This window comes from Mandrillus leucophaeus, unplaced genomic scaffold, assembly GCF_000951045.1.
Source record: "Mandrillus leucophaeus isolate KB7577 unplaced genomic scaffold, Mleu.le_1.0 Scaffold69, whole genome shotgun sequence".
In the NCBI taxonomy this organism is placed as follows: domain Eukaryota; kingdom Metazoa; phylum Chordata; class Mammalia; order Primates; family Cercopithecidae; genus Mandrillus; species Mandrillus leucophaeus.
Window position 1 is genome coordinate 3,143,525 of NW_012107474.1, and position 16,928 is coordinate 3,160,452.

Genomic DNA, 16,928 nt, shown 5'->3' on the forward strand with positions numbered 1-16,928 from the left:
GGGGTTTCACCGTGTTAGCCAGGATGGTCTCCATCTCCTGACCTTGTGATCTGCCCACCTCGCCCTCCCAAAGTGCTGGGATTACAGGTGTGAGCCACCGCGCCTGGCCCACTGCAGCCTTTTTGTTTCAAAAAGAATGGAAGTAAGGATGACGGCAGCTATGCTTATAAGGCCTTCTAGAGTGAAACTGCACTGAAATAGACAATATTATTAAGGAGTGTTATTATTTCTCGCGAGCAACGTGTCTGTGCTCAGACTTCCAGCATTAACTTGGCTTCCAGGGCAGACACAGCCAGTCCTCTGTGTTTTGTTTTAGACTTTAGGAAGCATTCCTGTTTATTAAAATTCAGCAATTCCAGAGAGACCTAACTTTAGTCACTCAAAAATGTCCTCTAAGTCATTTTCAATGATAGCAACCATTTACTGGGCACTTACCAAGTGGCAGGCACTGTGTTCAACATTTTGCATAAATTACTTCATTTATCCTCCCAAGAACCAGGCAAGGTATGCATTAGAATTCCTGTTTTGCAAGGGAAATGGAAGTTCAGTGGGGTTAAGTGGCTCTCCTAAGGCTATTTCATCCAAATGACAAATGAGTATGCCAGGGGGCCTGACTCCTCTTGGAGTGTAAGGTTCTTAGTTTGAGATCCTCAAAAGACCATTGGAGACAAGGAGCTGGGGGCTAGTGGCGCATTTGAAGGCCAGTCCAGGAAGCCCTGGGAGGGACTAGGGGATTGAGGCGTGGGAGGAAGAGAGCTCCCAGAGGGTGAGCTGACGCGCAGGTGACTCCCCGCTCTGAGCTCCCTTTGAGCAGCTGCATTGATGACGTCAGATTCGCAGTCCCACTATGGAGCAAGGAAGCTGGGCACCCGTCCGCCAGCTCCCTCTCAATGGGGAGGACTGACCTCGGGGCGGGCCCTCCCCACCACTTCCTGGTGTGCCCCACACAGAGGAGGTCCTCAGGCAGGGGGACTCAGGGGTTGGAGGAGGCACCCATTAGTGGGTAAGGGACCTGCTATCCAGGCTGCAGGGACCTCCTGGACAGGCCAGTCTGGCGCATCCACAGCATCCAGTACCCTCTGCTGTGAACTTTCAGCACTTCTCTCAGGCCCTCCCCTTCAAGACAGCTAGACTTTTAAAAAGATTTTAATATTTCATTTACTCCAATATACCTCAAAATACCTAATTTCACCATGTATCTTTCACACAAAAATTTGCACACAAATATTTGCAGCAGCATCATTCACAGTAGCCTTTGTGGAAACAGCCCAAATGTCCATCAGCTGATGAACGGATCAACCGAACGTGATGCAGCCACGCGACGCAGCCACGCGACGCAGCCACGTGACGCAGTCACACGATGCAGCCACGCGACACAGCTACACAACGGAACGTCACCCAGCCATAAAGAAACGAAGAGCTGTCACGAGCTGCAACACAGGGAGCCTGGAACACAGTGTGTGAAGTGGAAGAAGCCAGGCTGGAAGGCCACAGATTCTGTCATGTGAAAGGTCCAGAATGCACAGGACAGAGAGCAGGGCCTGCCAGGGGCTGGGGGGTGAGGGGGATGGAGAGGGACTGCTAACAGGTACAGGGTTTCTTTTTGGGTTGATGGAAATGTTCTGGAATTAAATAGTGGTGATGGTTGCACAACAAAATGAAGACACTAAAAAGGACTGAGGTTGTACACTTTACTTTTTTTTTTTTGAGATGGAGTCTCGCTGTGTCACCCAGGCTAGAGTGCAGTGGTGTGATCTCGGCTTGCTGCAAGCTCTACCTCCCAGGTTCGAGCGATTCTCCTGCCTCAGCCTCCCAAGTAGCTAGGATTACAGATGTGCACCACCACATCTAGCTAATTTTTGTATTTTTAGTAGGGATGGGGTTTCACCATGTTGGCCAGTCTTGTCTTAAACTCCTGGCCTCAGGTGATCCGCCTGCCTCGGCCTCCCAGAGTGCTGGGATTACAGGTGTGAGCCACTGTGCCTGGCTGAGGTTGTACACTTTAAAATGGTGGGCTTTATGTTATATCAACGACATCTCAACCAGGAAATATGAAATCAATACAAACATGACTGAGATTTTTATATTCTTTTTTATACTAAGCCTTCAGAATTTGGTGTGTGCTTTACAGTTACGGTGCGTCTGCGTCTGGACTGTGGCTGGACTTTAAATGCATTTGGTCACCTCCTGGGGGAACTCTCATGTGGGGGCAGCTCCGGGGTTCCATGGCTGCCCCCAAAACCTCTTCACACGCGCGTTGTGGGGCACAGCCAGGCAGCCTGCCCACCCTACCAGCCACCGGCCTCCTCTGGCTTGCAGAAGCTCAAGCACATACTCTGCGGATGCTCCTCCTTATGGCCCCCTTTTATTGTCCTTCTATGGAAACAGCAACACCAATAAAGCTGCTGGGAAGTGGAAGCCTCTAAGTCACTCTTGGTCTCTGGCCAGGGAGGTAGGATGTGGTGTGGGTCTCCACAGGGCCAGATGCAGAGGCTGGACAGGGTGTGCATGACCAGAGACAGGTCCTGGGTCCTAGTGCAGGCAGGAATGTGGAGGCGAACAAGCAGAACCAGACCCCTACAGCAGTGTCTAATTGAAGACACTATCATTACTTGGGTTAAGTGTGACAGTACGGCTCAACTGCTGTTGCACCTAAGAATATTGTGAGAGCCCCTGGCTCTCCTACAGGACTTGGGCGGTAGGGGGTTGTCCTGGCCTGCGACTGTGCAGCACGCTTTCCCTAACGCTCTGGTCAAAAAGACACAATCCTCTTGAAATGGTCCTGAGATCACACGGACCCTTTGTGGCTCCTAGGATCCGAGTTCCAGGAGGGCTGCAGAGGGCACCAATCTCTCAGCCACTGGGCGCCTGCATAGCCCAAGGCCAGCAGCCTTTGCCAGAGTCCTCCAGGGAGGAACAGCTCCGGCCTTAGGACAAGCAGTTCCAACTCCCGTTCACCTCTTTCCCTTAATGAGTCCAACTCCATCTCCCACTGGTCCTGGATGGGCCCCCAAGTGACACAGAAATCCCTCTTTCCTCTGCTCCCAGCGATACTCTTCTAAATCTGAACACAGCCACCTCGCCCGTCTTCACTGGCCTGCACGAGCCCTGCTGCATCCAACGCACACCTGGCCGGCCTTTGCCTCTTCTTGCCTCCAGGGCTTCATGGCTTTGACCCCTCTGCTCCTGATGGCATCTAGGCACCAGCATCCTTCTCCCACAGATGGGTTCTGTCTCCGTCCGGATCAGGCCTGGCCCCTCCTGCTGGCGCTCACTCACTCCCTGCTGGCCTCACCAAGCCCCAGACTTCAACACCATCCATTGGGAGCTGACAGCCGAGAGGCCACCTGCCCTGACTCTGCCTGCTCCTCGTGCACCTGATGTCTGACGAGCAGGCCAAGCCCACCCGCAACAACCCCCTCCCTGGGCCATGGCGCTCAGCGCTCACGTCAAAGAAGCCCCAGATGGGTGTCTGTATATCCCGCATCCACTTAGGAAAAAGCTTGTCTCTGCTTTTAGAACATGCTGGAACCTGCACTCCCCATCGCCTCCATGACCCCCACCCTGGCCTGGGCCTCCGTCTCCTCCCAAAAAACCAGCCTCCTCTCGGATTTCTCTGCCTCCACCTTTGCTACCACTTCCCTTTCCTGATCTCGACCCAGCGCCCCGAGCAAGATTTAAAACACAAATGTGATGGTGTCACTCCTCCGCTGAAAGCCTTCTAATAGCTGCCCACGCCACTCAGCATAAAAGCCAGCATCCTTGCAACGACCTTCAAGGCCCTGACGCTTTCATTCTCATCTCCAAACATTTGCACTCTAAACAGCCAGAGTGGAATTTGGTGATCAGCCAGGAGTTTGGGGGAGACCCCAAAGGGATCTTGTCTTAGCAGGACTGAGTTATCCGTGGGGTAAGGGCCCTCTCGAGTCATTCTGGCAAAACTTAAAGGTGGGACTCAAAGGCATCAAACCACTGTACAAGTGACTTAACTGCTGGCCAAGGCAGAGCTCAACATGCTAACTGGGAGAAACAAAACCAGATGATGAACCAGCATGCACTCCTGTGATGAGCATTCCATCCAAATCTACTAGATTAATGAGAATCTAGTAGATTCTCATTAATCTCATATAAAAATATGACCCATACCCAGGAGAAAAATCAATCAACAGAGACAGACAGATACAGCAGAGAGCAGGAAAGTAGCAGACAATGGCACGAAACAATTATCATGAGGTAGAAGCATTTACAGGAAATATAAACATAATGAGGCATAAATGGGACATCTGAAAATGGGAGATATGAAAAAGGAGGAAAACAAATTCCTAGGGATGAAGAACGCAATATATGAAATGAAAATTTCACTGAATGAGATTCACAGCAGACTAGACACTGCAGGAGGGAAGACCAATGCAATTGAAGATGCCACAGAAAAGTCTAAGAAAAATAAAGCAAACAGAAAAAACGGTCTGGAAAGAAAGAAACAGAGTGTGAGTGAGTCAGGGGATGCTCTCAGGCTGTCTATCATTCAGGTAATTAGGATCCCAGGGGAAACGGGGGAGAGGGAGAGGGAGAGAGAGAGAGAGAGCAGAAAAAAATCCAAATTTCATGAAAAATATGATCCCAAAGTTCCAAGAGGATCAGTGAACGCTAAGCAGGTTAAACCAAAAGAAAACCACGCCAAGTCCACCGTAATCAAATTCCTGCAAACCAGGGACAAAGAAAACACCTTAAGCAGCCGGAGGGAAAAAGACACACTGCACGCAGAGGAACAAAGGGAAGGCGCCACAGACCTCTCATTAGAGGCTACACCAGCTAAAATACAACGAGACGACATATCCACGGTGCTGGAAAACTGCGAAAGTAAAATTCTCTATGGCAAGAAAATGCCCTTTCAAAATGAAGATGAAATAACAACACTGTCAGTCGGGCATGGTGGCTCATCCCTGTAATCCCAGGAAGTGAGGATTACTTGAGTTTAGGAGTTTGAGACCAGCCTGGGCAACATCGTGAGAACTTGTCCCTACAAAAGCTTAAAAAATTAGCCAGGCATGGTGGTGTGTGCCTGTAGTCCCAGCTACTTGTGAGGCTGAGAAGGGAGGACTGCTTCAGCCTAGGAGGTCAAGGCTGTCATGAGTTATGACTGCACCACTGCACTCCAGCCTGGGCAACAGAGACAGCTCTTCTCTCTCTCTCTCTTTGAAAAAAAAAAAAAAAGCAAAACAACAAAGAAAAACTTTTTCAGACAAAAGCAGAAGGACTTTGTTGTCAGAAAACCAGCACTCTAAGAAAATCATCTATAGAATCATAGGAAATCTACAAAAAGGTACTAGACCTAATAATGAGTTTAGCAAGGTCTCATACAAAAGCCAATTCCTATAAACTAAAAACTACTGAAAATTGAAATGAAAAAAAAAATCCATTTATAATACCATTAAATACATGAAATAGTGATGTATTTATCAATATATATTTAAGTACTTCATATTAACAATGGTAACACACTATTGAGAAACATTAAAGGAAACCCAAATAAATGGATAGACCATATTTATGAATCAGAAGACTCAACATTCTTAAGATATTAATTCTTCCCACATTTTTCTGTATATTTAATGCAATTTCAGTCAAAATCCTAGCAGACTTTTTTTTTGGTAGCAATTCATAGACTAATTCTAAAATTTATCTGAAAATAAAAGCAATAACATTTTTGAAAAAGAAAAAAGAAACCAGAGATAATTTAGAGTACCTGATTTCAAGACCTACTATTTACCTACAGTAGTCAAGATGGTGTGCTTTTGTTTTAAGACATGTAAATTTACACAACAGTATCTGGAGTCCAGAAAAAGACTCACACATATACGGCCCATTGATTTTCCACAAAGGTGTCATGGTAATTCAGTGGGAGAAAAGATCGTCTTTTCACCAAGTGGTGCTGGAGCAAATGAACATCTGTGTAGAGTAAATGAACCTCGGTTTTTTTCTCCTCCGCTTGGATGGGCTGGACTTAGTGACTTGCTTCCAAAGAAGAGCAGGGAAGGAGACCAACGGTGACTCTGCAGTGCAGAAGCCAGTGGTCCCACCTGGCTGTCATGCGCCCCACATATTCCTTCCAAACCCCACCACACCCAGGCTGGTCGTGAGAGAAACGTCAGACAAACCCAGACTGGGGAGCACTCTACAGACTCCTCCCTCCACTCTTAGGGACGATGGTTAAGTATATGTTTAACTGTATAAAAAAGTTGGCAAGGTTATAGGTGTCTTAGGTATTTAGCCAAGCGAAATAAAATGTATAAAAATAGATGTTTCCACCATTACTTGTACTTTAATGCTCACGGCAGCCTTATTCATAAAAGCCCTGAGACTGGAAACAACCCAAATGTCCATCCACAGAGAATGGAAGACGCCCTGTGGTACAGCCCACACCATGGGACACCAACGTCCATCCACAGTGAATGGAAGGCGCCCTGTGGTACAGCCCACGCCATGGGACACCAACGTCCATCCACAGAGAATGGAAGACGCCCTGTGGTACAGCCCACACCATGGGACACCAATGTCTATCCACAGTGAATGGAAGACGCCCTGTGGTACCGCCCACGCCATGGGACACCAACGTCCCTCCACAGAGAATGGAAGACGCCCTGTGGTACAGCCCACACCATGGGACACCACTTAGCAATACAAAGCAATGAATTGTCTCTACACACAGCACACCGGTGGGTCTCAAAAACATGTCAAGTCAAAAAAGAGTACATGTACCATGTAATTTCTTTTACATGAAACTCTCAAAAGGACAAATCTCATGGATGATGTCAGAAAGCAGGTCGGTTGTGGACTGAGACACACTGGGAGGGGCACGAGAGAGTTTTTCTAGGTGGTGCAAATGTCTTGATTTGGGTAATGATTACGAGGGTGACACACTTTTCAAAACTCATCAAAATAGACACTTAAATGGCATTTCATGATGTATAAATCATACATAAATAAACGTTATAAAAATCAAATGGAAAATGGATTCTAGGTTGGGTACAGTGGCTCACGACTGTAATCCTGCACTTTGGGAGGCTGAGGCGGGTGGATCACCTGAGGTCAGGAGTTCGAGACCAGCCTGGCCAACATGACAAACCTCTGTCTCTATTAAAAATACAAAAAAATTACCCAGGCTTGGTGGCGCATGCCTGTAATCCCAGCTACTTGGGAGGGTGAGGCAAGAGACTCACTTGAACTTGGGAGGCAGAGGTTGCAGTGAGCCGAGATCGCGCCACTGCACTCCAGCCCTGGGCGACAGGGCCAGATTCTGTCCCCCTCCCCCCCAAAAAAAAAGAAAAGAAAGAAAGAAAAGAAAAAGGATTCTAACACAGCAGCCCAAGTGACTATATGAGGCACCCCAAGGCATCCCAGGGGCCACAGATGCCTGCCTTGGCAACTCACAGTGAAAAGGCGAGGACAGGTGCTGGACCAGGAAGACCAGAGTGGATGCCGCCCTGCATCTGCAAGGTCCTTAGGATGGCCTCTGGCCAAGGGGCAGGAAAAGACACTGCAGCCAATGGAACCGGCGTAGACCAGGAATAGGCAGTGGCCAAGAGGAGTAAGAAAAAATCCATGCAAGGGAGGCTAATCCCAGGGAGATGCTATTCTGCCTGGGGTTAGAAAGGCAGAGCCCTTACAGTAATACAAGGTTTCAGATTCTGTAATAGTGTCAGCTTCAAATGCAGATTCAAATGCTTAACTAACATATAGTTGAATGCTTCAAAGGTTTAACTAATATACATTTCAAATGCTTAGATTCAAATGCTTAACTAGTATATATTTTATCACCAGGGCAAGCTCAAGATTTCTTTTTCCTTCTTTTAGTTTAAAAAATGACAGCAGGGCCTTACCAGAGAGTTGCTTGATGGCCACAGGTCTCACTTTGTAGGGAGTGCTGCAAAAGAGAAGACAGTGCCGCCGTGAGACGCTGCAAGGCGCTCGCTGTACGTCTGGCAGGAGAGATAAGCACTCGGCGTGATTAGAATTCAGTGGATTAGGTCGTTTTTTAATTTTTTTATTTTTTAAATTAGCTCCTTTGACTGTTCTCAGCTTCCGTACTCAGATGAGTTTCAAGTATATCATTTAAATGATCAACTTCCTCTATAATGTTCATGTTTGGTCAATTAAATAAATGTCATGGGTACGACTGCTGATCACAGGTGCTGTATCGAGTCGGAAACGGCAGACTCTGGCAGCTGCCTGGACCCACTCCAGCACCTGGCGGATGCAGGTGGCCTCCCTCTCTTTTGCTCTATTGAGCTGATGGCGACCGTATCCCCCAAATGACCAAGAGAGGATGGTGACAGTGATGACGTTGAAAATGCACTGGGATCTCCGTGATGTCGTCCCCCATAATCATGAGGCCCAGTGTGACAGGGAGAGAATACTGGCTGTGCATACGACAGCCAAAACGTTTCTATCGCTGACACATGACGGCCTCTGGCCAAGGGGCAGGAAAAGACAGTGCAACCAATGGAACGGGTATAGACCAGGAACAGGCAGTGGCCAAGAGCAGTAAGAAAAAATCCACACAAGGGAGGCTGACCCCAGGGAGATGCTATCCCTTGACCCAGCAGTTTAGCAACATTTGGAAACCTGGAAAGAGAAGTGCTACAAGGACACAGGCCGGCAGACATCACAGGTGTTGCTGGTGGGGTGTGGGTTGCCACACCTTGGGGAAAGCCGTGTGGCAACACCGGTGAAAATCCTTTGTCTCAGCAGATGAATTAGGGAGGGATGTATCAGAATGAAACATCAGCACACAGGGAGACAGTCACATATCATGTGTTCATGTCTTTGACTTGCTCATTCATTTGTTCACTCGCTGTACCCATGTCTTCCCGAGTGTCCGCTGTGGTCAGGGGCGGGGGGTTGAAAGAGCGTGCTCCACTGTGCGGTCTGGATGGTTCAATCTGTGCATCTCTCCACGGGCAGGATAACACATTAGTGGCCCTATGGTGCCAGGGTCTGAATGTTGAGGTACCACCATCCCACATATAATGAAGCCCTCATCCCCAATGGGTAAGATTAGGAGGTGGGGCCTTGGGAGGTGATTGGGTTTGGAGGAGTTCCTGAGGGTGAGGCCCACGGGATGGGATTGGTGTCCTTACAAGGGGCGAAGGCACCAGAGCTGTCTCTTGCTCTGCCTCATGAGGGCACAGTCAGAAGGCAGCTGTCTGCAAGCCAGGAAGAGAGGCCTCCCCAGGAACAGAACCTGCCCACACCCTCATCTCGGACTTCAGCCTCCACACTCTGAGAAGTCAATGTCTAGCTGTTTAAGTTCAGACAGACTGAGATACTGGGGTGTCAGGTAGCTGTTAAGAAGATGAAGACAAGTGTGCAAGTATTCACCTGTGGGGCGCCCGTGACTCCTTACTAGGTAAAAACAAGTTACAGAGTGATATACAGAGAATGAGCGCATTTCTGGAAGAAGAAAGCACAGTGAATATGGAAGGGTATACACGCCAAGCCGTTAATGGTGACTAATTGGGGGCAATACATGTGGTTTGATGGTTACAGGTAACGTGGAAAATCTTTACAATTTTAAACATCAATCATGTGCAAAAATAAAACCTGTGTGGCACTGACCTCCCTGCGCTTTGGGCTCTTTGTCTGTAGGTTGGTGAGGTTGAGGTTCCCGGGAAAGCCGGGCACTGTGGACTTGCCAGCTGAGCCCAAGTGCTGGGGACTAGAGGGCCCTCTGTCCCCTCGACTCTCGCCTCACCCTATGAATGACCCCGCTCACACAGAACGTCAAGTGAGCCCACACCCTCTCGTCTCCCACCGTGTGCCTGCTTGGGCTCACGAGAGGCCCTGCCTCGAAAGGCCTTTTAGTGGCGGGTCATTTGGCACTGGAGGGCTCATTTCTCCCCAGAGACTCGGTTATCAGAGGCACTGGGCTTGAAGCGTGGCCCTAAGTGCAGAGCAGAGTCTTCCAAGCTCCGCAGGTGGAGACGGCACTCGGTCATCATTGGGACTGGGTCCTCTCTAGCCTCCGATGCCTGTGCTTAGCTGGGCAAGTCCACGGTGCCTGGCTTTCCCAGGAACCTCAGCCTCACCACCTTACAGACCCAGAGCCCAAGGCGTAAAGACGCCAGGTGCTTTGCTGATGGCCTCAGTGTGGCCAGTGAGGACTCGTGCCAGGGCTGCCTAGGAAGGGCCTGGACTGGGAGAACAGAGTGGAGGGTGGGCAGCAGAGAAGCCGGGTGTGCTGGGCTCCTCTCAGATCCTCCTTCCTTCCTCTTCTCAGTGTCTCTGCAGCTCCTGCCATGAGAGCAGCCATCGAGATGGTGCAGTGGGTGGAGGGGAAGCCAGAACTTGCGTGGGCAGCAGGAAGGGGCTTTCCCATCACTCCTGCCATCCCTGGCTCCCCACTCCTCCCCGTTTCTTCTCCTGCGCCTCCTCTGAGGGCAGCAAGGACTCTTTCTTCTCCTCCTTCCCCTGCCCCTCGTCCCTACAAAATTAGTGCTGGAGGTGGGGGGCGGGTAGTGACACCAGGAGCAGAGAAGGGTTTCAGGAGGTGGGGCAGGGGCTGGAGGGAGAACAGCACGGATCCCACACAGTGCCGGTGGGGACAGAGCCCAAGAGGCATGTCCAGCAACTTCTCCCACGCAAGAGACTCAGAGGAAGGTGCCCTGGGGACCTGACACAAAGACAGGCTTACCAAGACACCCTCCCCTCGTGCAGGGGCACTGGGCCTGCTCATCCCCCCAAATGGAGCCCAGCCCCCTTCAAGCCCATTCAACCTATTCAGAGGTCAGCCTCTCGGAGGAGTCTGGTGAGCTGAGGGGAGGAGCGATCACATCCACAATAGAGGGAAAAGCAGATGGACAGGGAGCCTCTGGGAATGCTCCAGGGGGCTGCAGAAACCTTCTGGCCCTTGGGCCCAAGATCCTTGGGTTGCATTTCTGGGCCACTCCAGATCGGTCTTGGCTCCCAGCTGCTGAGTCCTTCGGTTTCTCAGGACCCGTTATGTTGCTCCCATGAATGAGTCAACTCTTGGCTCAGTCTCAGTGGTGCGGAATCTTCATCATGCTCTTCAACAACAAATTAACACAGGAAGCACCTCCTCTTTGGAAAGAATAAGCTTGCCTCGGGCTTCTACTGTATTTGTCTGTTTCTAAGATCTAACTGCCTGGGCTCTAAGACCTCTTTTAAAACCCATTTAATAGGAGGAGGAGGAGGCCTGGAGCCATTCTGGAATATAGAAAGCTTTTCTCTAAGCCAGAATGGCCAAGAATACTGGCCTTACACGCATGGAGCTCATCCGGTGGAGAGTCACCCGCGGCACGACTTGGCTGAAACCGGGAACAAAAGGAGCAATGGTGCGTGTGGCATGGCACCGTCCTCTGGCCCTCTCCCCTCTGTATGTGTCTCACCACACACCCCACTTTCACTCACGCTTCTGAGACGTCTGATGTTCTCCTTCCACTGCATCTTGAAGCAGTAGTGACCGGGGAATGGAAAGGGTAGGGTTGTCAGGAAGCAAGGTCCATGTTAGCTGGACGCCAGGATCTCCAGAATGTTCCCAGATTGGAAAGGAAAATGACACCAGATGGCTCAGGGTCCCTCCAAGGAGGAATGCTGGAGCCTTATTTGATCACGGTTGGGCTATGACTTTTTATATTTGTTGGTCGTTAGGTTGTTTAGTCATCAATTATCTTTCTTGCCAGCTCTAAAAGGGAGTGGAAGGCAATCAGCCTATTTTCCATATTTTCCATGATGTAAATGTGTTCCAGGTTATTTCAAATGCAGGCCTGAGCATACTCCAGATTGCACCAAACGACCAGGAGCATAGGAAGGGTTAGGCAGCTGCCAGTGGATCCCCAGCCATAGGAGGGGCCTTTGGATTCAGGGCGGGGATAGGAAGACTGACAGTGTGCAGAGGGGGAATGTGCTTGGATCTGCAGAAGGGGAGTGGCCGCTGGGCTGGGGTGGGCACTCCTGCAGCTCAGCAGATTGAAGACAAGTACATTATGGTGAATTGGGGCCAGACATCCCAATGCGGGGGGCTGGACAGTGTCCTGCGGCCAACAGGCCACTAGAGAACTCCATGCTGTGAGTGATGGGATAAAAATGTGTTTGGAGCCTATTTTTCTGGAAAGTAGCAGGACTCACGAGAGAGATGACAGTGAGGGGTAACAGGAGGCAGAAACTGGGGAGCCCATCCGTGAGATGCGGTCCACACCAGGAGCTGGCCACCAAAATCTAAAGGATGGCATTAAGGCAAGAAGTATTTTGAAAGAATAATCCAATGCCACAATTCATTTGGTTTGGAAGGAGGAGCAGAGAAGGAGCTAGAGTTTTAAGTTCTAAGAGGCCGGGCAACCGGCATTACCCCTTCTGATCAGGATGGAGGTGGTCTGTCTAGAGCCCTTGGAATTTGGAGATTTCATGAAATGCCCACCCTGTGGCTGTGAAACTGGGAGGAATCCAAGCAAACTAGATGCAACCAGTCGCCTGCAGGAATCCAAGCAAACTAGATGCAACCAGTCGCCTGCAGGAATCCAAGCATGCTAGATGCAACCAGCTGCTGCAGGAATCCAAGCAAACTAGACGCAACCAGCTGCCTGCAGGAATCCAAGCATGCAACCAGCTGCCTGCAGGAGAGCCTCCTCCAAAGACATGGTTCCTGGGCCTAAGGCTGGGGGGACAGTGGGGTGACCAAGTCTACATCAGGTCACTGCAGGTGTCTTCAGAAGTGGAGGAAGTTAAGGAGAGACACAACCTAACCAACCAACTAACCAACAACTGCTGACGTAGCTTCTGAGCTGGAGGGAGAGGGCTGCTGTCTGCTAGGAAGAAACAGAGTTTAGCCAGCATGTTTCAGCAAGGGAAGGCCCTGGGTCTGGTAGACATAAGTTCCTGGTCACCAGAGAGCTGGGTCAAGAGTGGTTTCTTAGGTTTTCCAGACCTTACATAAGCGGTTAGTTCCCAGACTGTGCGCTGGAATCACTTGCAGACCTTTTAAAAAAAATCTCTTAAAAATCTGGACTTAATTGGAGGGGTCTGGGCATCATCTGGTACCTTTTTAAAGATTCCTGGGAGGGCTGGGCATGGTGGCTCAGGCCTGTAATCCCAGCACTTTGGGAGGCTGAGGTGGGCAGATCACCTGAGGTCGGGAGTTCAAGACTAGCCTGACCAACATGGAGAAACCATGTCTCTACTAAAAATACAAAATTAGCCAGGTGTGGTGGCGCGTGCCTGTAATCACAGCTACTCGGCAGGAGTCTGAGGCAGGAGAATCCCTGGAGGTTGCGGTGAGCCAAGTTCGTGTCATTGCACTGCAGCCTGGGCAACAAGAACAAAACTCTCAAAAAAAAAAAAAAAAAGGATTCCTGGGTGGTTGCAGTCTGCAGCCAGGGTGGAAAGCCACTCTTTAGTTGAACTAGTTTACAGGGACTGGTCCGAATAAGAGCAGGCGTGTGTGCTTAGGACGCCTGAAAGCACAAATGGACGGGCATGCATCTCGCTATCAGGCATTCTCTGCAGGAGCTCAGGCACCTGTGTGGATTTCCAGGCCCCGTGGGTCACCGTGAATTTCCAGGCCCCGTGGCAGTGAATTTCCAGGCCCCGTGGGTCACCATGCAAGGTGGGGCTCTGAGCAGCCACCTGCCCAGCCTTCCCATGGCCCCTTTTCCACGCAACACCATAGTCACAGCACGAAAGTCAGCAAAGGATGCTGGCTCCCTCCTGGACATGTGGTGAGGGGATGGCTGCAACATGCTGCTGGGGGGCGGGAGAGAAATGCTGAGCATTCCCGAGGCCTCACAGGGTGGCTCTGGTGCAGAAAGAGTGCAAGGAGCAAGGAGTTCGGGCCCTGAAGCACATCTCTGAGGACGGCCGCTTGTTACCAAGCACCGAGTAGAAGACAGGAAGAGCGGAGAAGCCAAGGAAGAGGCAGGGCCAAAAAAGAAAAGGCTGGTAACGTCACCTGCCGGAGAGGGAAGAGGGAAGGAAGCAGGAGAGAAAAGCCTTTGGGTCAGAGAGCATCAGTGGCGTGTCCCGGGCCAGCCTCGTCCTCACCGGGAACCTGCAGAAAGATTCTCGGGGCCTACGTCTGTCACGAACCAGAGACCAAGGGGAGCTCTGTGCTCCACCAAGCCCCCTGAGGATTCCGAAGCAGTTGTCTGAGAACTACTAGGTTAGAAGATTGGGGGAGGGGGAGGGGACAGTGACAGCTACAGAGCACAGGGGAGACCTCACACACCAGGAGCCGTGCCTCAGCACCGCTGACATCCTGGGCCACATGTGTCATTGCTGTGGGCCTGCCCTGCGCGCTATAGGATTCTGAGCGGCATCCCGGGTCTCCACCTATCAGATGCGAGTAGCAGCCCCTTACCCCTGGTGACATCCAGAAATGTCTCCAGACGTTGCCCTGCATCCCCGGAGACAAAGCTGCTCCGGGCAGTGCAGAGGGAGAGGTATGCACGAGCTGGACTGGTTCACTCCATCCCCCACTCAGTCCATCCTGCACCCAGCACGCCCCGCCTCATTTAGGGGCTGGAAATCCCGCAGAGAGCAAGGCGAAATTTCCTTCCTGCGAGAGACCATTCAGCGGGGCCAGCAGCAGTGAGAACCTCAAACAAGTCAGTGAGGCCACTTCAGACTGAGGCGCACACTGAGGGGAGGAAGCCAGCAATGTGCTGATGGTGATGGGGCTGGTGACTATGGGTAGTCAGAGTGATGGGTCTGTGTGAATCTGGATGCTGATGGTGATGGGGCTGGTGACTCTGGATGGTGACACTGATGGGTCTGGGTGACTCTGGATGGTGATGGTGAAGGGGCTGGGTGACTTTGGATGGTGACACTGATGGGTCTGGGTGACTTTGGATAGTGATGGTGATGGGCTGGGTGACTTTGGATAGTGATGGTGATGGGCTGGGTGACTTTGGATAGTGATGGTGATGGGCTGGGTGACTCTGGACGGTGATGAGGATGGGTCTGGAGGACTTTGGATGGTGATGGTGATGGGTCTGGGTGACTTTGGATGATGGTGAAGAGGCTGGTGACTGGATAGTGATGGTGATGGGCTGGGTGACTTTGGATGGTGATGGTGCTAGATGAGTTTGGATAGTGATGGTGATGGGCTAGGTGACTCTGGATGGTGATGGTGATGGGTCTGGGTGACTTTGGATGGTGGTGGTGCTGGATGACTTTGGATAGGATGGTGACAGGTGGGTGATTTTGGATGGTGATGGTGATGGGGCTGGTGACTTTGATGGTGATGGTGACAGGGTGGATAACTTTGGATGGTGATGGTGATAGGTGTGGATGACTCTGGATGGTGATGGTGATGGTCTGGGTGACTCCTGATGGTGATGGTGACAGGATGGGTGACTGGATGGTGATGGTGATGGGCTGGGTGACCCTGGATGGTGATGGTGATGGGTCTGGGTGACTTTGGATGGTGACGGTGATGGGCTGGGGGACTTTGGATGGTGATGGTAATGGGCTGGGTGACTGTGGATGGTGCTTAAAGCAGGTGGCTGCTCTGGCAACTAGCGGCTGAGCAGAAGCTGGTTCTGCAGAGCTGGGAAGGCAGGATCCTGTGGGCTGAGCATGGTGCAGGCGTGGGGACAGCAGATAAGTTGGAGAAGTTGGTAGGGCATAGGTTGGCAGGGCCCAGATTGGCAGGCCACCACAGAGAAGGAGGTGTCCTACCAGGTTGAACCTGGCAGCTGTGTGGGAGAGGCAGGCTGGAGGCAGGGAGGTCAGAGCTCAGTGAGGCCTGGACCTAACTGTGGAGAGGGAATGGAAGAAGGCACAAAGAAGACGGGGGTGCAGGAGGATGCAGGCACCAGCCTGGGGACAAATACAGCCACATCTCAGCACGTGCCACCCCCAGCCACGATCAGTCTGTAATGAGTGAGGAGAGTCTTTTCTCTCCTCCCCACCATGTCTATGCCTATATCCACACCCACAATCATAGCTAGGGTATCCGTAGCTCTTTCTATTCCCAGAGTCACATTATCTAGATCACATCCACATTGGTGTCTAGATCTGTTTCTGCAGCACCCATACCCGGTTAGATCCACACCCTCTGCATCTATCTATATCCTCATCCATGTCTATCTTCATCTTCTCCATCTACGTCCTCATCTGCGTCCACCTCCATCTTCTCCATCTCCACTGCTCCCCTCTCCACGTCCACTGCCATGTCCATATCACCGTACCTCACCTGTCGCTGTCTCTTTATCAGAAAGGCATGCATTTTGGCATCTCAGCAGACAGCTTCCAGACATTTGGGCTCTTTGGGCTCAGGAGGGCTTTTGTCTGGTGTGTCTGATACTTTCTCTTGTTAATAAGGCACCTGGGGCCAGAGAATTAGAAGGGTCAAGGCGGGCTTCTCCTATTTCCCGCCCAGTTTAAACGTCTCTGCATGCTGTTTCAAATGAGTTCAGGAAAACAAAGCGGTTTCTCTCAGAGACCCAGCTGGCACGGACAAGGTGCTGGTCTCTGTGAAATCCCCTCTGAGAGATCATTTTAGTCTTGTGGGTGTCAGGAGGACGGGTCACTCAGTGACTTCACTTCTGAGTGAGACCCCCCAGGCTGGAGCTGGTCCCCGGTGAGGCTGACAAGACGCTCACTGGAGTCTCCGGGGAGCCAATTAGCTCCAACGGCACCTTCCGGGGAGTCTGGAAGCCAAGAGTCAGAGCCAGACGGTGTGGAGCAGAAGACGGGCATCCTGGCCAGGGCAGGGGGGAGACTGATGGGCACAGCCAGATGGGAGGAGCTCGGCTGAGGCCACAAGGTGACAGGGAGGACGGCTGACCAGGACAGCTCTGGACATGTCCACTGGGACCTCGCTGAGGGGGATGGCACTGGCCACGCCCACCAAGGCCTCACTGACCAGGACAGTGCTGGCCACATCCACTGGACACTGGGACTTCACTGAA

The 16,928-nt window shown here is 51.2% G+C and overlaps 1 protein-coding gene across 7 annotated transcripts in view; it reads right to left on the bottom strand.

The window, feature by feature from the left end:
• Positions 1-16,928, bottom strand: part of PDE9A (phosphodiesterase 9A) — a 101,574-nt gene that overhangs the window by 77,850 nt on the left and 6,796 nt on the right. For 5 of the 7 annotated variants that reach the window (XM_012002559.1, XM_012002555.1, XM_012002554.1 and 2 more), the window contains one exon: positions 7,881-7,924. The exons of 1 other annotated variant lie outside the window; for it this stretch is intronic. Coding sequence is in view for 3 of the 6 variants with exons in the window: in XM_012002555.1 (XP_011857945.1) it covers positions 7,881-7,924 (44 nt within the window). In the remaining 3 variants the exon portion in view is untranslated. Of the gene's footprint in view, positions 1-7,880; positions 7,927-16,928 lie in introns of those variants that run through there. One more of the 7 variants, XM_012002557.1, reaches the window with a different exon arrangement.